Consider the following 21,798-nt stretch of genomic DNA (forward strand, 5'->3'; position numbering starts at 1 on the left):
GTTGCACATGGGATAAACAAACGTACAGCCAATGACACAATAGAAAAATCTATATACAGTGTGTGCAAATGAAGTAGGATTAGGGAGGTAAGGCAATAATTGGCCATAGTGGTGAAATAATTTTGCATTAACACTGGAGTGATAGATGTGCAGAAGATGATGTAAGTAGAGATACTGGGGTGCAAAGGAGCAAAAAAATAAGTAACAATATGGGGATGAGGTAGTTGGGTGGGCTATTTACAGATGGGCTGTGTACAGGTGCAATGCTAGGTAAGCTGCTCTGACAGCTGATGCTTAAAGTTAGTGAGGGAGATATAAGTCTCCAGCTTCAGTGATTTTTGGAATTCGTTCCAGTCATTGGCAGCAGAGAACTGGAAGGAGAGGCGGCCAAAAGAGGAGTTGGCTCTGGGGATGACCAGTGAAATATACCTGCTGGAGCGTGTGCTACGGGTGGGTGTTGCTATGGTGACCAGTGAGTTGAGATAAGGCGGGGTTTTACCTAGCAAAGACTTATAGATGACCTGGAGCCAGTGAGTTTGGCGATGAATATGAAGCGTGGGCCAGCCAACAAGAGGATATAGGTCGCAGTGGTGGATAGTATATGGGGCTTTGGTGACAAAATGGATCGCACTGTGATAGACTACATCTAATTTGCTGAGTAGAGTGTTGGAGGCTATTTTGTAAATGACATCGCCGAAGTCAAGGATCGGTAGGATAGTCAGTTTTACGAGGGTATGTTTAGCAGCATGAGCGAAGGAGGCTTTGTTGTGGAATAGGAAGCCGATTCTAGATTTAATTTTGGATTGGAGATGTGCGACGGGTGAGTCTGGAAGGAGAGTTCACAGTTTACAGTCTAACCAGACACCTAGGTATTTGTAGTTGTCCACATATTCTATGTCATAACCATCCAGAGTAGTGATGCTAGATGGGTTGGTGGGTGCGGACAGCGATCGGTTGAAGAGCATGCATTAAGTTTTACTTGCATTTAATAGCAGTTGGAGGCCACGGAAGTTGTGTTGTATGGCATTGAAGCTCGTCTGGAGGTTTGTTAACAGTGTGCATAGAAGGGCCAGAAGTATACAGAATGGAGTCATCTGCATAGAGGTGGATCAGAGAATCATCAGCAGCAAGAGCGACATCATTGATATATACAGAGAAAAGAGTCGGCCCGAGAATCTAACCCTGTGGCACCCCCATAGAGACTGCCAGAGGTCCGAACAACAGGCCCTCCGATTTGACACACTGAACTCTATCTGATAAGTAGTTGCTGAACCAGGCGTGGAAGTCATTTGAGAAACCAAAGCTGTTGAGTCTGCCGTTAAGAGTGCAGTGATTGACAGAGTCGAAAGCCTTAGCCAGGTCGATGAAGACGGCTGCACAGTACTATCTTTTATCGATGGCGGTTATGATATCATTTCACACCTTGAACGTGGCTGAGGTGCACCCATGACCAGCTCGGAAACCAGAGGTACGGTGGGATAGTGGAGAAGGTATGGTGGGATTCTAAATGGTCGGTGATCTGTTTGTTAATCTTCTTGATACTACCCATCCCGCATGTGGGAGCGTAATCATCGCCTCAAAATAATTAGCATTAAGCAGCGGACATAAATATCCCTAGAAAATGTTCCTATTCATGAAAATCACAAATGAAATATATTGAGACACAGCTTAGCATTTTATTAATCACACTGTCATCTCAGATTTTCAAAATATGCTTTACAGCCAACGCTAGACAAGCATTTGTGTAAGTTTATTATAGCTTAGCATAGCATTATGCCCTGCCGGCAGCAGGCAACATTTTCACGAAAATAAGAAAAGTAATCAAATTAAATCATTTACCTTTGAAGAACTTCGGATGTTTTCACTCAGGAGACTCCCAGTTAGATAGCAAGTGTTCCTTTTTTCCAAAAATATTATTTTTGTAGGCGAAATAGCTCCCGTTTGTTCTTCACGTTTGGCTGAGAAATCGACCAGAAAATGCGGTCACTACAACGCCAAACTTTTTTCCAAATTAGCTCCATAATATCGACAGAAACATGGCAAACGTTGTTTAGAATCAATCCTCAGGGTGTTTTTCACTTATCTATTCGATAATATATCCGTCGGGACAATTGGTTTCTTATTAGAAGCGATTGGAATAATGGCTACCTCAGTACTTTACGCAAGATTTTCTGTGGGAGCCATCATGTGACCACTTGCTCAATGTGGTCCCTTACGGCTATTCTTGAACATAAATGAGTAAAAAGACCTCACAATGCTGTAGACACCTTGGGGAATACGTAGAAAACGTAAGCTCATTCGTAGCCCATTCACAGCCATATAAGGAGTCATTGGCATGCAGCGCTTTCAAAATATGGGGCACTTCCTGATTGGATTTTTGTCTGGGTTTCGCCTGTAACATCAGTTCTGTTGCACTCACAGACAATATCTTTGCAGTTTTGGAAACGTTAGAGTGTTTTCTATCCAAAGCTGTCAATTATATGCATAGTCGAGCATCTTGTCGTGACAAAATATCCCGTTTAAAACGGGAACGTTTTTTTATCCAAAGATGTAAATACTGCCCCCTAGTTACAAAATTAATTAACTTGGCATTCAAAGACTTTAGAAAGGCAGGGTATGATAGATGTAGGTCTGTAACAGTTTGGGTCTAGAGTGTCTCCCCCTTCGAAGAGGCAGCTTTCCTATCTTTAGGGATCTCAAAAGACACGAAAGAGAGGTTGAACAGGCTAGTAATAGGGGTTGCAACGATTGCGGCGGATAATTTTAGAAAGAGAGGGTCCAGATTGTCTAGCCCAGCTGAATTTTAGGGGTCCAGATTTTGCAGCTCCTTCAGAACATCAGCTATCTGGATCTGGGTGAAGGAGAAGTGGGGAGGCTTGGGCAAGTTGCTGTAGGGGGTGCAGAACTGTTGGCAGGGGTAGCCAGGTGGAAAGCATGGCCAGCCGTAGAAAAATGCGGTGCTTGACTGCTCTCTGATATGCCACAGTGGTTTCAAACAGACAAAAACCAACAATCTAACAACATCTCAATTTTCCATTCTCACATAATTAGAGTAGATTAATGCCTATGAAAATAATCATTAATACTTTGTCCCAGGGTATATTATTCATTTCACTGTAGCTCTCATTAGGCTAAGGGGAAAATGATGATGAATTACAGTGTGGCAGACATGGCTACAACTCCCCAGCATCACCTGCTGCCTGCCTGCTGCCCAGGTCCACAATCCTCTGCTCTCGACTGGCGTGACCCCACCGAACACTTTGCCACAAGAATGTGAATACAGAGAATAAGCCCTATTCTATTTCAAATAACATCCCTAGAGCTCACCATATGTTATGTCTCGTTTCTCTCCGCCTTTCTCCTTCCATTCTCCTGTCTGATTAGGCTATATACATGAACACTGTCAGAGTTTACCCTCACCACTCTTCAACATTTGTTTTCATAAATTGTTTCTAGCTGAGTCAGGGTCTCAGAACATTCAATAATGTTCTAGTTTTCCACGACAGCATAAAATATCTGCCAGGCTCAGTGGAAATCAGTCTCCTTCCCCTTCTGTTGCGTTTCTAATTTGGAACGTATTTAAGTCTCTCTCTCAGTGCCCTGACCCAAGCTTTCCAGATCTATACAGTTCAATTGCAGAATTATTTTAATCTTTTAATCTGTGTCCCTCTCTCTTCTTTTTGTAATTACGGAACATACTTAGAGAGATTAATGTCCTCTCATTTGCAGATCAGCGACCTGCTACTGCTAACCCTGCTAGTGGACACATGACTCTCAGGCTTCATGGGAGAAAACCAAGTCAGTGCAGAGAGCAGCATGCTGTTACCACGCTGAGAATGGAGCACTAAGCACTTTAAAGTCGATCAAATCAGGTCAGTTCAACTGTGTGTGGTGATGTAAAGCTAACAAAAACACATGTCTACATTGGAACTACATGGTCAAATCCCCGCTTTCTGCAAAATGACAAAAATTACTAAAAGGCATTCCAGAGATTTCACTATGGCATTTCTCGTATATTTATAGGCACCGTTTAAACTTCAGCTCTCAGTTCACAGGTAGCCCGATGGCCGAGGGCTTTGTCCAAACTAGCTTTTACATGACTTTCACCTTGCCTTTGGTGGATAGATAACAAACCAAACTTTCTAAACTCACCTGGTTTTCCCCCTCTGTTTCTAAGTTCAAAGGGCATGTGAAAAAAGCTTGCCACTGTTTACATAGCTATCTGGGGAATATATCCTCTACCTCTCAACACCCTAACCCTTAAATATACAAACTAAAGCATGACCAACCTTGAGAGTCACTTATTCACCAAGGACAATCAATGACATTCAGCTGTCAGGATCTAAATTTCTATTCTTTTCGACCATCAGTTGCAGCAATGTGCGACGACAAGTAATGGCTCGCTTTTACCTCAGAGCTTAGGCCTCTGCTCTGACAGACAAAGATAATACATAAGAATTTGCCGAGCGTGTGCAAACTGTGCAGTGTCTGTGTCCAACCAGCTGCTAATTCTACATCTTTATTAACAGCATGTTTTAAAAGGAAAATACTACAGCATAGGATCACATACTAGGGCCTGTGACACATAAGGTGAGGGGTCCGCTTTGACCTGGATGGAATATGGAAGCATGATAGCCCGTTTAGCCTAATGGACCCCCTTTTTTCTCTCTCTCTCTCTCTCTCTCTCTCTCTCTCTCTCTCTGTCTGTCTGTTGGCCAGCGCTTTGAGATGCCTGACACCTCTACCCGCTACTCTATTGAAGTTAAAGCCGCCGGCCTAGTTTCAGATAAATCTTGCGGAATGTGCCGATTTGGTTTCTTCTTTTGCATGAAGTGCACGATTCTGGAAGTTCAAAGCGCATGGCGAGCTGTTTGAACCCCAGACCTCTTGATTTTGGAGATGAAAGCCCCGACGACATCAGAATCAGGACACAATTAATCCTGAACAGTAGCGTTACTCCGATGTACCACTCGTTGTTATTGGGAGTTTTCTATTTTTTTCCCGCCCACCCTGCACTACAGCCCGGCCTTGTTTTCATCTGAGTGAGCGTCCGAGCGCTGTGCCAAGGCCCTGTCACCGCTAATTCGCTAACGGACGTCAAGGCAGACGGGGACGGAGGGGCAGCTTACTTCAAAGACCAGGGTCTCATTAGTGGGTCCGGCCGCGTACAGGCTCTCTGGGCGGTTGAAAGAGCGCTGATAGTCAAACACCGTCCCACCGAACTGGAACTTTCCAGGCCAGTCCACCGTCCAGTCCCCTGTCAGATAGTACTTCCTCTTCAGGGTGCGTACAGCCAGGTAGCTGGTGGAGATCTCCATCTCCTGAACATGGATGCTCCGTGCTCCAGGTGGGATGGTCACCATGGCGTAGTATTCTGAACAGGGAGAAAAAGAGCTCATTTACCATCTGAGAGTCAGGAAATTGATTTATTAGAGATTCATATTTTTTTCAACATGGCAATACACATTACAGTGGAAACACAGAGCACAATTTGTATAATAATCCTATACAAGCAACAGACTGTCATGGGTATATTCAAGTATTTTATTGGGATGAATTCTCATCAAGACCAAACACAAAAAAAGTAGATTACCAGTGCAAAAAAAACCTTCAAACGAAAAACTTTCCCTGGTTTTAATCTTACCGTTGTGCATTGAATTACAAAGTGTTTTTTTAACATGATCATATGGTGCCATGTTTTCAGTAAAGAGGTGAGACGGTAAGCTTAATTCACTGAGACAGCATAAACCATTATAACTCTCTGCAGTACACAGCTGCCCTGGTGTAACGACGCATGCAAGCTGCCACATAAATAACTTTCCACTATATTAGTAGCAACCCCAGCCTGTGCTCCATGACCCAACATCTAGGTCTGTCAAGCGGTCACTTTTCGGTTCAGTCACAAAGCTTTGTCTATTGGACCCTTAAAGGGCCACACACAGTGATCTGGAAAGGTTGCTTTTAGCCAGTTGTGAGAGTATAGTATGAGGTCTGGAGGAAGATAATGTCTCCCCAACAGTGGCATCTGCTAGAGAATTCACCCTGTCATGTTCAGATAACTCTGCCCCGATAACACTGTGCCAGAACTGTTCTACAACAGAGCTCCCCCTCTCACCCACCGATTCAAATTGACCCGTCAGTTTTCTCGCTTGACGTACCGTTAGCTCTGTGCTGGAGGACGTACTGGCCTTTGAAGAACTTGCAGGTGGAGTTATCCCCTCTACAAACTCCACAGGCATCCAGAGTTGCCTTAGAGCCCAGGACCTGGTCACAACCCACCGGCTGCAGGATGGAAGTAAACAGAAGGAACTCAGAGAACACAGACGGCACCCTGTGTCCTATATCACATCCAGTTGACTTAGATGTAGTTTTGTTTTTTATTTGACCTTTATTTAACTAGGCAAGTCTGTTAAAGAACAAATTCTTATTTTTCAATGACGGTCTCGGAACAGTAGTTGATGTGTTGCAGTACAGTACATCACGTTCCGCAAATCTGCCGTTTACCTCACAGGCTCCTTCGATGCACACGTCACCTCTGTGGTCTGAGCAGGATGTCCCGTCCTTGACTTTGCTGGCCATGGCAAAGAAGAAGGCAAAGTCCTCAGCGATGCAGTACAGCTTGCAGATATCCTCAGCTACAGAGGACATAGAGAAGATTTAACATGTGTTATAAACAAAATCATGGACGTAATCCTGCACCTGTGCATTAACCAATTCCTCCTTCCCAGGTGTGAGTCTCTAGGACTGTATAGAGAGCACAAACCTCCTCATCGCCTCTCTCTTTGTCACTGGTACACGCCATATTTCAATGTGGGGATTAGGACAGGGCTGTGGTAATGAAGGAGCCGCACTCGCCAATTGATGAGGCAAGATAAGAGCCAATCGATGGAGTACTGGTGAAGAACGTATACAGAGTTCTATTGTGTTAATGGTGCATGTCCACTGCAGCGCAATGTACGGAACCTCTGGGGACTGAAGGAGTAGCAGACCTCTGGCACAATTCACATACTCACAGGTTACCTGAAAGGCTGTTACAAAATGGGCCCATGAAACAGGGAATGCAGAGAGGGCAGCTTCTCCACAAACCTCACACACAGCTCCCAGACATGGGTTCCGGGTTCTACTGTACAACACACAGTAACAGTCTAATGACAGGGGTGTTACCAACAGCATGACAGCCTGGGGACACAGGGGCATCGTTATCTGACCAGCGTCAGTTTTTAGACTGTCTCTGGCTATTCAGATTCCTTCCATCTTTTCTTAATGCCAATCTCTTACATTGCTGAGGATGTGAACCCCTGAATGCATTCCAGAAGCATCTTATGGATTTCTATTTGACATTCCATGTTAGTAATTCACATCTGTAGGCCAAGGCACTTGGATTTCATAAAGCGTATTGGATCTGGTGCTTAGAGCCCAGTTAGACCAGGGTAAGACTGTCTTTACCTCCTGGTACCTCGGCTTGTCCGCTGAAAAGATGCCCAGGTCAGACAGGTCAGGCATGGCCTTAGGGAGAGTCCCTCCACAGGGAGAGAGAGAGAGCAGGGAGAGCGGTGTGGAAGCACACTTACAATCAGCCTTTAATTAACGGAGGCGACCGTTCACCCAAGAGGCTTTTCAGGATCTGCTGCTTGCATCTTCATAAATCAGAGGTATCGCAAAGGTAATGGGGTGACAGGCAAACTCTCTCTCTCTCTTTATCTCTCTCACTCTCTCCCTCCGTCTCTCTCACTCATACAGTATGTATGTGGTAGACACAGGTAAAACCTGCCTTAAGGGCTTCCTTTATAATATATTCTTTCTCCCTGAGAGAGAGCGGGTGGCTACATGTTTCCCATGTAGTTTAGACTCACAAGTTACAGCACTCTCGTGCATGAGTAGACTGACGCATTGACATGGTGCACACGAGGCACATTTGTGGCTTCAGCATTCAAATTAGTAAACAAGGTTAATCACAAAAGATTTCAAAAAGATTTGCAAAGTCATCCAACATATAGCAACATTTGAGAGTTTTACAAGAATAAACAGGACATAAAGATCTGATCCACCTGCAATGTTAATTAAATGCACTTTTAACAAACACTGTATTTAACTCGACTGCGTTTTCTTCTCTCGGTTTATAAAGTCGCTTTCGTACTCTTGGACTTCCTGTAAAATGTCCCTCTCGGGGGTACGGCGAATCTGTAAAATGTCCCTCTCGGGGGTACGGCGAATCTGTAAAATGTCCCTCTCGGGGGTACGGCGAATCTATAAAATGTCCCTCTCGGGGGTACGGCGAATCTATAAAATGTCCCTCTCGGGGGTACGGCGAATCTATAAAAGCTGACTGAAAGGTGCATTCTAGATGTACTCTATTGGCTCATTCAACATTTACCCTGTTCCTAATTACAGGGGGAATTGAACAAATAGCTGCCATACCTTCCACCTTGGTGTAGGGCTTCCATTTGTAGTACCATCCCCTGAAGGGTTTGCTGTTGTACTCAGCACACTGCTGGGCACGGAAGTCCACTCCGCTTGGCTGGCACGGCTTTGTGTTACAGAGCTGGTTGAGACGAGCGGAGCCCTGGCAAAACTTCCCGTTGTGTTGTGGCCTAAAGCAACACAAAATTAACACATGTAGACCCGACACAGATGTGACATAGGTTAGGGCAGGCATGGGGAGAAGGGACTCAAGCCAACATTTCTAGGGCCCTGTATTGACAGTTTCAAAGCAGAATGAAATAAATCACATTTAAGACTCAGCAAGATCAAGTCAAGACCAAGTATACAATGGCAGCCTCAAAACAACACTACAAATCAGGTTATTGGGTTTTCATCCAGGTTCCCAACCACCCCTGTGAAGACAGCAGCCACAAGTATCTCCACTCAGCCACATTAATAGAAAAGACCTCTGTTCTTAGAAACAACCTAACAGCGGAGGCTGCTGAGGGGGAGGTTGGCTCATAATAATGGCTGGAACGGAGCAAATGGAATGGCATCATGGATTTGATACCATTCCACTCATTCCCCTCCAGCCATTACCACGAGCCCGTCCTCCCCAATTAAGGTGTCACCAACCTCCTCCGGTTTCCCTGTTGTGAGCCTGATAGGCTGTTTTAAAGTGGAGCAGTGCACTTCTTGGGCAGGATTCCACTGCCTAACCTCAAAGCAAATGAATCTCCGTTAGGCTCTTCCTGCTGGAGCAGAGCCAGCATTCATTTCCAGCTAAGTGAATGTGTGGGCGTTGGTGTTTGTATGTGTGCTTGTGTTTTTACACATGGGGAACAGTGTGTTGTTAAATGAGAAGGAAAGTCTTCCATGATTCAATCAAGTGATTAATATGTCTTAATTTCAAAAGCCCTGGGTAGACAAACAGTTGAAGTCGGGAAGTTTTTTTGAGTCATTAAAACTCGTTTTTCAACCACTCCACAAATGTCTTGTTATAAACAAACTATAGTTTTGGCAAGTCGGTTAGGACATCTAATTTGAGCATGACACAAGTAATTTTTCCAACAATTGTTTACAGACAGATTATTTCACTAAAAATTCGCTGTATCACAATTCCAGTGGGTCAGAAGTTTACATACACTAAGTTGACTGGCTTTAAACAGCTTTGAAAATTTCCGAAAATGTCATTGCTTTAGAAGCTCCTGATAGCCTAATTGACATAATTTGAGTCAATTGGAGGTGTACCTGTATTTCAAGGCCTACCTTCAAACTCGTTTGACATCATGGGAAAATCTAAAGAAATCAGCCAAGACCTCGTTAAAAAAAAGTGTAGACCTCCACAGGTCTGGTTCAATCTTGGGAGCAATTTCCAAATGCCTGAAGGTACCACGTTCATCTGTATAAACAATACATGGGACCACGCAGCCGTCCTACCGCTCAGTAAGGAGACGTGTTCTGTCTCTCTTGATGAACGTACTTTGGTGCGAAAAGTGCAAATCAATCCCAGAACAACAGCAAAGGACCTTGTGAAGATATATCCACAGTAAAAACAAGTCCTATATCGACATAACCTGAAAGGCCGCTCAGCAATGAAGAAGCCACTGCTCCAAAACTGCCATAAAAAAAGCCAGACTACAGTTTGCAACTGCACATGGGTACAAAGACACAGCGTGGTAAGTGTTCATGCTTTTTATTTAAACTGAACACTATAACAAAAAGAATAAACGAAACAGTCCTGTCATGTGCAGAAAACATTAAACAGAAAATAACTACCCACAACACATAGGTGGGGAAAAGCTACCTAAGTATGGTTCCCAATCAGAGACAACGATAGTCAGCTGTCCCTGATTGAGAACCATACCCGGCCAAAACAAAGAAATACAAAACATAGAAAAAGGAACATAGAATGCCCACCCCAAATCACACCCTGACCAAACCAAAATAGAGACATAAAAAGCTCTCTAAGGTCAGAGCGTGACACTTCTGACTTCAACTGTATGTGCATTAGTAGACCGTCTGTATTAAAATGCCAACCAACTCTGGCTGATGCCAACCAACTCTGGGAAATATTATTGGATTTCATTGCCAAGATCAAATATGTAATCGAACAAAACAACATCAGCCCAGACACTAAACAGCAAAGCAACACAGGACTTATAAAAACATCTCATACCACTAACTCCTATCAAACCACACTCAGCGAAAACGTTACGTGCATGATGTTCAGCATCAAAGCGGGCACACATTCCGTAATATATTTTACTGTCAACACTTATCTGAGCAGAGCTTACACAGAGAAAATCATGTGCTAATAACAGTGGATTGTTACATAGAAAACCTGGAAGGCAAACCTCTTTCTGGTGCATCCCGGAGCTGCCAGGAAGGCCCAGAATGACAGGCTCTATTACAGGTGTCAGTGTCAACCTCCTGTTTTTCAGAGCACCTCTCATTTTGTGTGCAGAGATCTGGGCCCGAGCTCCCAGTCTGATCCTATTAAGGCTTAGGAATGGAGACACATAGGCCCATATGTTAGACTGCTTATGAGGGACGCAGACAACCAGACGTTGTCGGGGTTCTAACAGGGGTTCGGGTGCTACTTGTTTAATTCAGGGAGATGAGATGCAGTAAAGGATCATTAACTACATTCAGCCGCAGGCTCCTTTTTTCTTGAGTGGATAGTCAGGGGACAGGAACTTAATTACAAATCATTTGTAGCCTGCAAACGGACCGCAAGAAGCCCAAACAAATATAATATTTGACTAAAACATGATAATTTCAAACCTTGCATACATTCTTATGAGATCACATACAGTGCCTTGTGAAAGTATTCGGCCCCCTTGAACTTTGCGACCTTTTGCCACATTTCAGGCTTCAAACATAAAGATATAAAACTGTATTTTTTTGTGAAGAATCAACAACAAGTGGGACACAATCATGAAGTGGAACGACATTTATTGGATATTTCAACCTTTTTTAACAAATCAAAAACTGAAAAATTGGGCGTGCAGAAATTTTTCAGCCCCCTTAAGTTAATACTTTGTAGCGCCACCTTTTGCTGCGATTACAGCTGTAAGTCGCTTGGGGTATGTCTCTATCAGTTTTGCACATAGAGAGACTGAATTTTTTTCCCATTCCTCCTTGCAAAACAGCTCAAGCTCAGTGAGGTTGGATGGAGAGCATTTGTGAACAGCAGTTTTCAGTTCTCGATTGGATTCAGGTCTGGACTTTGACTTGGTCATTCTATCACCTGGATATGTTTATTTTTGAACCATTGCATTGTAGATTTTGCTTTATGTTTTGGATCATTGTCTTGTTGGAAGACAAATCTCCGTCCCAGTCTCAGGTCTTTTGCAGACTCCATCAGGTTTTCTTCCAGAATGGTCCTGTATTTGGCTCCATCCATCTTCCCATCAATTTTAACCATCTTCCCTGTCCCTGCTGAAGAAAAGCAGGCCCAAACCATGATGCTGCCACCACCATGTTTGACAGTGGGTATGGTGTGTTCAGGGTGATGAGCTGTGTTGCTTTTACGCCAAACATAACGTTTTGCATTGTTGCCAAAAAGTTCAATTTTGGTTTCATCTGACCAGAGCACCTTCTTCCACATGTTTGGTGTGTCTCCCAGGTGGCTTGTGGCAAACTTTAAACGACACTTTTTATGGATATCTTTAAGAAATGGCTTTCTTCTTGCCACTCTTCCATAAAGGCCAGATTTGTGCAATATACGACTGATTGTTGTCCTATGGACAGAGTCTCCCATCTCAGCTGTAGATCTCTGCAGTTCATCCAGAGTGATCATGGGCCTCTTGGCTGCATCTCTGATCAGTCTTCTCCTTGTATGAGCTGAAAGTTTAGAGGGACGGCCAGGTCTTGGTAGATTTGCAGTGGTCTGATACTCCTTCCATTTCAATATTATCGCTTGCACAGTGCTCCTTGGGATGTTTAAAGCTTGGGAAATGTTTTTGTATCCAAATCCGGCTTTAAACTTCTTCACGACAGTATCTCGGACCTGCCTGGTGTGTTCCTTGTTCTTCATGATGCTCTGTACGCTTTTAACGGACCTCTGAGACTATCACAGTGCAGGTGCATTCATACAGAGACTTGATTACACACAGGTGGATTGTATTTATCATCATTAGTCATTTAGGTCAACATTCGATCATTCAGAGATCCTCACTGAACTTCTGGAGAGAGTTTGCTGCACTGAAAGTAAAGGGGCTGAATAATTTTGCACGCCCAATTTTTCAGTTTTTGATTTGTTAAAAAAGTTTGAAATATCCAATAAATGTAATTCCACTTCATGATTGTGTCCCACTTGTTGTTGATTCTTCACAAAAAAATACAGTTTTATATATTTATGTTTGAAGCCTGAAATGTGGCAAAAGGTCGCAAAGTTCAAGGGGGCCGAATACTTTCACAAGGCACTGTATATCTCTATTTTATGCGTGGGAATACTTTTGAACTGATTTTTTTTTAAATGAAATCACTTGGAGCACTTGCTGGTGTTTTTATAGTCTATTAGGTTAAACAATTGCAATTTTAAAAAATAAATATCTATATGACATTTCCAGAAAACTTGGGGTGGCCAAATAAAATCACACACAGGCCAAATTCATTCCACGGGCAGGCAGTTGGGGGACCCTGCAGTACAGTATCTGACCCCCAGTCGGTAGATTGAAAAAAACTTTTGGGATAGCTGGGGGGGTGCCAGCCAAGTTTAACTTCTTGTTATACCTTTTTTTTTTTTTTTTCTCACTCTCTCTCTCTCTCTCTCACCAGATCCTATACCTCCAGCATCGCAGAGGGACGATAAATCTCCCGGCGACAGCAACGAGTCCAAACTTCAGTGGACTAGAGGTCATCCTGTCTGGCTAGTTATCACCTGCTCTCTCCCTTCCCCCTCCTTGTCCTCCCTTCTCTCATCCTCCTCCCTGTCCCTCACACAGCGACCACCCCTCGACCTCCTACTTTGCTGCCCTGCTTCCTCCCCAGTTCCAGTCCGCTGGGACCTGGGCCTCCCTGCTGGATCACACTCCCCTCTGTGCGGTGCGGAGCCCCCAATGAGCCCTACTGACCTCTCCCCTCAGGGCCTACTGGGCCTCCCCTATACCAGGCTGCGGTTAACCCAGGGCTCTGCAATCTGATAGCATCACAGGCTGCACACGCTGTCAATAACTGCTGTGTTTTAACCTTTGCAAAGCATCTTTCAGAGCCTGTCAGATGCTGTCGTGAAACAGGCAATCTGATCATCTCCAATCCCATGCAAGCTTATAAAGGGTCTTGCCATCAAACCCCAATTTATAAAGGATCTTACCATCAAACACCAATTTATAAAGGATCTTACCATCAAACACCAACTTATAAAGGATCTTACCATCAAACACCAACTTATAAAGGATCTTACCATCAAACACCAATTTATGAAGGATCTTACCATCAAACACCATGTTGCCATATTTATCAGGACTGTAAATGTATTTGATCTGCCAGGTGATTGCTGTGTTCAGAGGGGATTCCCTCGCTACAATTGTCTTTTTATTTTACAACCCCTGCAAAGTATGTATGTTAGGTAGCTATGAAACGTTTGAAACTGTCTTCAAACAAATAATGTTTGCTGAATATAATTGCATAATACATTGCATGTTCTGTTGTTTTTGAGGAGAGAACATATTCGACCCTAATCTGTAAACTACACGGGGATGTTACAGTCTGAGAGCCAAAACAAGTGGGCAGATTGAGGGTAATCCATCTTCAGAACCACAGATTATACCAAGAGGGGGCTGCCAAAATAATCTGACGGATTGCTTAAAATACACTCTCCTGTTCTCACGGATCAGAGCTAAAATGTGATTTAAGGGGACAAACAGATCCAACGGTCCAGTGGTGAAATGGAAGACACTGTGCTCAGAAGGGAGTTATATATGATTCTAATATTGTAATGGACCACAAACTGTCAGAAACACAAAGTAGTCAGCAAAGAAGTAAAGTACCATAAATATCATTGCTCCATACTGTACAGATGTAGGACCTTAATTTGAGCCCGTTTGCTATAGCAGGAAAATAATCCTGCCGCAAGAGGAAATGTAAACTACTATGTGGATTATAATTCATTGACATTTGTGTAGGGGTTGATGCATTTTTCGTGAGGAAAAATCCAGTCTGTAGTTTAAATGGAAATTACAAATTACAATATAAACATCAAATACAATACAAGTTTTACATTTCCTGAAACAGCGTAATCAAATTAGGATCCTGTAGGATCTGTAGGTAAACTGACCCGTGACAATTTATAGGTCATGATTCGCCATGATTCCCAATTCGCAACATCAACCAAGATTTAGCGTCTGCTTCTTACTAAAAATACCTCTTTATTGCCCCCCCCCCCAAAAAAAAATCAACATGACTCTTAAAGTGGATTATACTTCTATAGCTCCATGTATGCTATTCACTGACTGTATAATGTGCATCATATGAGGGTCTGTCTGCCTCTGGCTCTCTCTCTCTCCCAGGCTGGTCCAGGCTGGTTTAAGTGAACAATCAGGTACAGCAGAGAGGACAGCACCTCACCAACAGCAGTCCTCCTACACAGCCTGTTGACTGGACAGAATGTTGGGGGAGAGGGAGAAGTAGTTTCTAATTCTCTGCTGAGGCACTACATCCAATCCAATTGAGGGTTTCCCTCCTGATAGCATGTGGGATTTTTAGATACATTTTTTTGTTGCTTTGTCTGCATGTATTTATTTGAGGTAACAGTAAAACCCATTGAGACGTTACGCTATTAAAGAAAAGAGACACGTACGTATGTAAGTGAGGAAGGTAAGGTGGACTTCCCAAGCCAGATAGTTTCCACACAGGGACAGCATAGGGACACCTGTGCCTGGGAAGGTTACCCTATCCTGCCTGTGCTGAGAGGAGATATCCTCCATCAACCTGCTGCAACTGCTGGGAGGAAACACCTGGGCTTACACCATCAGACTCACACACAAACACACACACACATACACACTAAACTGTCCTGGAAATCCTATCTGCCATTACATTTCTAAATCATAGTCTTGTTAAATTACATTTCTCGATCATAGTCTAATTGGTGTGGCTAACAGATCGTCTTATTCATCAGAATTACAGAACAGAGAAATCAGTGTTCTCAACACACTCGAAAGGTTTGAGTTAAAAGTCTATCCTTGATGCAATCAAAGTGGTTGAGTGCCTGGATGTTATCCAATAGGCATGATTACATCCCATCCTGCAAGACACAAACCTGAGAACAAGCCAGATGCTAAGATATCTAAGCCACCTGTCCATCAATAAAGGCCCTCCTTCTTTCAGCTCCTTGTCCTTTTCTGAAGCAGCCAAGCCCTCCGAAGCCAAACCTGCCCTCAGGGGGACTTGTAAATCTCAAATTAATCCAGAAGCCAAAGGTCAGATGCAATCTGGCTCTACTTGAGGTTTCACATCAATGTGACTACTAGTGGGAGTACCATGCAACAAGCACACAAAGTCTGACATCAACCAGACATATTATGAGAACAATCTAGCAAAGAGACATATAGCGCACAGAAGATCTAACTCATAAGCTAAAATGAGTCTGAGAATTGAATCTAGTGTTGGGGCATTTGTGTGCTACATCTCTATATTTACATCTGTGTGTGTGTTCAGTGTCTGCCTCGGCTGTGAATGCTTGAAGAAGAATAGGTTTGTGTTGCCCAGGGAAGTCATAAGATTGGGCGAGTAGCTTGAGGCAGAGCATTGTGTAGCGCTGTGAGCTGAGCAGGTTAAACTGGCACGAGAGAGAACCCTTTAATCTGGCCTGCTGTCTTTTTGTAGGCTGACAGATAATAGCGTTTAATGGGCTGACAGCCAACTGGCAGGCAGCCAGGCAGGCCACGCTCTCAGGTGCTCAGTTAGTAAGTCAGGGGGAGCTGACTGGGAGGAAGGCCACGTTCACCTGTCCAAATCCAACCCTGTTCTGTTTGCACAGAGCAGACACACTGTATGTGGAGCTCTTCATGTGTTCTATGGTAGTGCTGGTAGAGACTTAGCGAAGACAAGCTACGGCTGAGGTAAAATGTGGCTAATCATGCCTCAAGCTCATCTATCCACCAGCCGTCTTGTATGGATGCATTACCTCTGCCAGACAAGGTAAAGTTCCTCAAAAGAGGGAGAAGTAACTATCACAGTAAGAATCCTCTCTGGGGTATGACCTGGAGTTGTTGAGTTCACCCAGTGCAAATCTAGGCTTGTTATGGTAGGAGAGAGTGGGGTAAGTTGAGCTAAAGGGGTAAATTGAGCCATCCTTGTACACAAAATATATTAATCGATAAATATTTCGACCAAACATAATTTCATGGAGTCACGGAAAAAGTGGTAAGCAAGCTAGGTCCAAAAAAAAACGTGATTTTCCCCAAGTCAAATTAATTTAGTGTGTTAGACGTTTCAAGTAGATATTTTTAAGACTGTTTTGTACACCAGTTGGGGTCTCTATAAGTGTGAATATGAGGTCCTAAACCTAGCATGAAAGTGCATCCTTGTAGCTGTGTGGGCTAATATTGTCAAAATGGGGTAAGTTGTTGAGCCAATAGTCGAGCCAAGGGAAAGTTGAGCAAATGTTTCTATTTCCGTCACAGGCGTAGTAATGCAAGGCATTATCACTGGGATATGAGGTAACAACAGGGCCTAGCCTATGTTAATTTGTAGACGGCTTAACTTACCCTGTAGTTCTGCTAAGATAACACTTTTTTGGGACAAGCTAGGTTTTCAAAAACTGTCATTTTTACCTGAATTCTAATTATTTTCAGGGCTACACAACATCCTGAAATATATGTAGATATATTTGTTAAAAATAATACTATATTTCACGTGACAGAGGGATACCACTCTCCCTTAGTAGGCTATGCATTCAAATAGCCCAGAGTGAGATTCTAAATTAGCAGTGAACTCTTATGACCTCTCCTGACCCCCTAGTATGGCTAACAGTACTGTACCTGGGGCTGGTGCAGGATCGCTCCCGGTACATAACCCCTCCCCCACAGGTCCTGGAACAGTCCGACCACTCAAACCATCCTGACCACTGACCGTTGACAGCTCTCGGACCGTGGTCACCATACTTCACACACTGGCCTCGCCGACACCACTGTTGAAAGAGGAGAGAGAGATTGCGAGAGAGAGAGAGAGTGAGAGAGAGAGAGATAGAGAGAGAATGAGAGAGGGATAAAGATACATATAAAGAAAGAGAGGGAGAGAGAGAGAGAGAGAGAGAGAGAGAGCGAGAGAGAGATGAGGGGGAGGATGAGGGCGGGATGGGGAGAAAAAAAATGAAAATGTTGAGTTAGTATCGGTGGTAGGATCTTTGGCTTGCCCCAACGCTGAGGTTCCTGGTTTGGGTGAATGCCCAGCACCACACCTGGAGACCTAGGCCTATCTGAGCCAAACCACACACTCACACACATCACCACCTTTCTCTCTCTCCCACTATCATCTTTCACTGCGGAAAAAGAATAGGAGCCTTGTGTTCTTAGGGGACATTTAACAATGCACAAAACGCTCCTGCAGGTGTGTGCATATGTGGATTTGTGAGGGAACCTGTCTTTTGTGCTGGTGCTTGTACCTTGGGCATTTGTGTACGCGTCCCTGTGTGTGTTTTTACGTCTATGTGTGTTAAAACGCGTGTTACATTGAGTGATACTGATAGATGGAAATCCCTGTCTCCTTCCATCCCGTTCACGATGGGCAACATTGCCATGGAAACAGATGGTACACTTACCAGGTCAGTCCCACAGCTGGTGCCCTCGGCGGCGGGCATGAACTTGGTCTCACACCGGTGACCTGTCCTGTGGCACCACAGTGACTTACAGATGTCCTGCCGAGTGACCAGACATACCAAACAGTGAGTCCAGCATCTGCCTCCCCTCATCAGAACACTACAACACCAAAACCCCACTGCCATGGTTACAAACAATAACCCCCCCCCCATTTCCAAAAAAACTGTCAAAACCAATCATTGTATTCCCTGAAACACGCTATTCATGTATCTTTTATTCCTTCCCACAATGCAGCGGTAAGTATGGAGAGATGAGGCATTGGGAGCCAGGCAGTGGACCTGTGCCACGCTGGCGTGCTGCCCGATTGCATCTGGCAAACAGCTAGCGAGACCGGGGTTATGAGAGAGCTGGTCCCCCCGTGCTAATCTAGCTCTGCGGCAGACTGACTGGGCTAGTGTGCCACGGCCAGCCGTAAGGGCAGAGCACGCGGCTAATTAGCTCTCCTCTGCACCGTGCGAAACGACTGCAGAATCCCAACAGGGGGAAGAAACACAGGGAGGCAAACATCCCAAATCCTTGTTAATTAGGATGTGGAGTCACCTACGTCGAGGTTCAGGAGACGGGTTCAAACTTAGGGCTGGGGTTCAGGAGAACACAAAAGGTTGTATGGGGGCTATGCAATGGCTCAGCCTATACCATGAGCACTAATCCTACAGATGGACTGGTGTGGATGTTGATTTCCCACACACAACCTCCCTTTCTTGACCCGTTCCTTATTCATGCTGGATTTGCATGTCAATGCATGTCTTGTTGAATGTAGTATAGTGGAAGGTTAAAGAGGCCCATTCCCTTAGGGTTGTGTTCAAGTCTGTTGGACCCGTTTTGAATACTGTAATTGGAGGTTAAATACGGCTGTTTTGAACATATAATGGTTTGTGCCACAAAGATCATGCAAATGAGATAATACTGGGTTAAACCCTACCTATGTATCCCAGTAGCACACTTGTCAAACAGCTTCGTGCGACCCACTAACGAATGTGCCTTTCAGTGTCAGGTACCTTGACAAAGTCCAGGTTGCACAGTTTAGCCTTGGAGCCAAACTGCCACTTGCACTGTGTGTCAGCATCATAAAGCTGGCCTGGGAGCTTCTCTGGGTATTTATACTGCCCAATCTGCCTGGGCTCATCCACCAGACACGACGCTTGAGCTGTTCTGTGGAGTAAAACCAAGAAACACTGAACAGGACAGGGACCTATCATTAAAGACTAATAAACACAAACAGGTGCATGAGAACCACACTACATCATTACATGCATGGCAGCCATACCAGAGGATAATTTATAAGGCTTACCCAAGGAAGCGGCTGAGGTATTGGCGACTGCAGGCAGACCAGGAGAAGACCCCGTTGTTTCCTGCCAGGGTTGGAGACATGATGTTTCCTTCTGCTTTCCGACAAGGATTCCCCTCTCCATCATGGATCATCCCAAAACTGCCATAGAGACAGATCATTAAGAAGGAGAGAGAGAGAGCGAGAGAGAGAGCGAGAGAGAGAGAGAGAGAGACGGAGCGAGAGAGAGAGACAGAGAGAGAGAGAGAGAGAGAGAGAGAGAGAGAGAGAAAAAGAGAAAGAGAGACTGTTAATGTCCAACCTCAGGTCAGAACTCAACTGGTCAGGTCAGAACTCTTACCCTAGTAACCTTAAAACATTTTAGTTTTATAAAACTCGCTCCATGGAGTGTGATGGGTCACACGTTTCTAACATAGCCTCACGTTTTGGTTGAGAAACATATGTGTTATAAACAGGCATGTGTTGATACAGCATTAAAAACGCTTCGGTCGACCCTCCTACAGTACAGTACATTGCTGAGGTTCACTAGTCTGTGAAAGACGACGTCATCTATTTAGAAATGACATCTCCTCAATTTGTCAGTGATTAATGGTATTTGGCCTGGAAGTGGTTTTCATCTCAACAATGTGCAAATTCTGGGAATGATTTCTATTAATTTGACCAACGTGATTAAGCCATTGAAAATTACAGGAATTCTGACATGTTACCAGCTCGGCGTATTGAAGGAACAGCTTCTTTCCCGTTTGTGTTGAGAGAGTGCCAAGCAGACAAAGGGCTTTACCGTAATAATTCAAATCTCAAATGTCAAATATAAACAGCCTCTTATCTCGATGGAAACGTGTAAACACAAACCGAGCATACCCATCGCCTGTGGCACTTCATATGGTTTCACATGTTGTCATGGAGCAAATTAAGTGCTTTGCTAGCACAATGCTATTGTTTCGGTCTGCATATTTTTTTGCTTTAAATGGACTCCTCCTTCTTTGATGTGGCACTGTAAATTAAAGCCATCACGTCGCAACTATATAGTAACAAGTTCATTGCCTGTACCAGGTGTTCTCCTGTTCGCCTAAAATATATGCGGGTCTATTCTGCTCTATGTGAAGGTAAAGCTAATGGCTAGCGCTAATAGCGAGGGCATTGATGGACTTACTTGTGGCCTGATTCATGAGCGATGGTGAAAGCTAAGCCCAGTCCTGTGTCTTCATTAATCGTACAGCTCCGGTATTTACTACACATTCCACTTATAGGAGCAAAACCTGCAGAGATAAGCAGAGGAAGAGGGAGAAGGAGAGGAGGAGAGGTGTAAAGTTAGTGTTGTCGGGGAGATATCAGGCTCAAATATGTATTCATACAAAGCTACTATATCTATCTACAAAAACCGCCAGACAACATAACTGTTCTGGGAGAAGGAAGGCCGTAGGCAGTGTTACAAGACAAACTTTCTTTCTTTTTTTTTACTATCGCCAACCTCAAAAATTCAAATCCTGCTTTTAGAGTGAGCCAAGACTGCTGTTACATGGCAATAAATGCAGCCTTTACGGTTTAATTGGTCCACGGACAGCATGAACACTTTGTATAGTAGCATGAAGGCTGTGGGTTGTGTTACAAAGAGAATATTTAAATCAAGGCCTTGCTTGCTCCTCATACTGTACGTCCCAAAGTGCATACTTGTGGTTTAGGGCCATTGAGACTAATTAATTACAGTTGGCTGATGCTTCAGTTTTAACTGATCTGACAATGCTGCCAATCGTTCACACTATTGAAGAGAAGGACAGAACGGGATGGGTGTAAGATGTGTGTGGGTGTGTGCATGTATGTGTGTGTGTTAGTGCGTGCGCTCATGTATGCATGGCTATACTGTAAGTGTGTGTTTGTGAGTTTTGACAAGGGTGTATTTAGTGCAGGTGAAATCCCTTGCCGGAGGGAGTCCAGGCAGAGCATGTAGGATCCCGCCCACCCTGGAAGTGACCCCATGACCTCTGGTGCTGTCTAATCCCCCAGCAGCACCATGACTAAGGGCTCTAATCTCCAACAGGGTCCCTGGCTGACCTGCTTCACCCCCCACCCCCACCATCCCCCCTGGGGTGAGACCTTACCCAGGGTGTCACATGGCTCATTCTTCCAAGAGCAGATGTCCAGGCCGGTGAGGAGCACAGCATGGTCGTGGCGCTTCCCAATCAGGCCCGACTGCCACTGGCAGAAACTGTTGAGAGACTGGTCAGCGTGGTGGTTGATGGACAGGCCGAGCTGGGGAGGAGA

At 44.3% G+C, this 21,798-nt stretch overlaps 1 protein-coding gene across 1 annotated transcript in view; it reads right to left on the reverse strand.

Annotated features, from left to right (window-relative positions):
• Positions 1–21,798, reverse strand: part of adamts18 (ADAM metallopeptidase with thrombospondin type 1 motif, 18) — a 68,080-nt gene that overhangs the window by 11,771 nt on the left and 34,511 nt on the right. The window contains exons 7-16 of the mRNA XM_036964090.2: positions 21,636–21,786; positions 20,690–20,795; positions 19,540–19,677; positions 19,247–19,400; positions 18,191–18,286; positions 17,412–17,560; positions 8,419–8,591; positions 6,505–6,635; positions 6,159–6,282; positions 5,130–5,374 (exon numbers count right to left, since the gene is read on the reverse strand). Coding sequence (XP_036819985.2) covers positions 5,130–5,374; positions 6,159–6,282; positions 6,505–6,635; positions 8,419–8,591; positions 17,412–17,560; positions 18,191–18,286; positions 19,247–19,400; positions 19,540–19,677; positions 20,690–20,795; positions 21,636–21,786 — 1,467 coding nt within the window. The remainder of the gene's footprint in view (positions 1–5,129; positions 5,375–6,158; positions 6,283–6,504; positions 6,636–8,418; positions 8,592–17,411; positions 17,561–18,190; positions 18,287–19,246; positions 19,401–19,539; positions 19,678–20,689; positions 20,796–21,635; positions 21,787–21,798) is intronic.

The sequence above is a fragment of the Oncorhynchus mykiss genome, chromosome 26 (genome assembly GCF_057628025.1).
Source record: "Oncorhynchus mykiss isolate SJ-2025 chromosome 26, ASM5762802v1, whole genome shotgun sequence".
Classification (NCBI taxonomy): domain Eukaryota; kingdom Metazoa; phylum Chordata; class Actinopteri; order Salmoniformes; family Salmonidae; genus Oncorhynchus; species Oncorhynchus mykiss.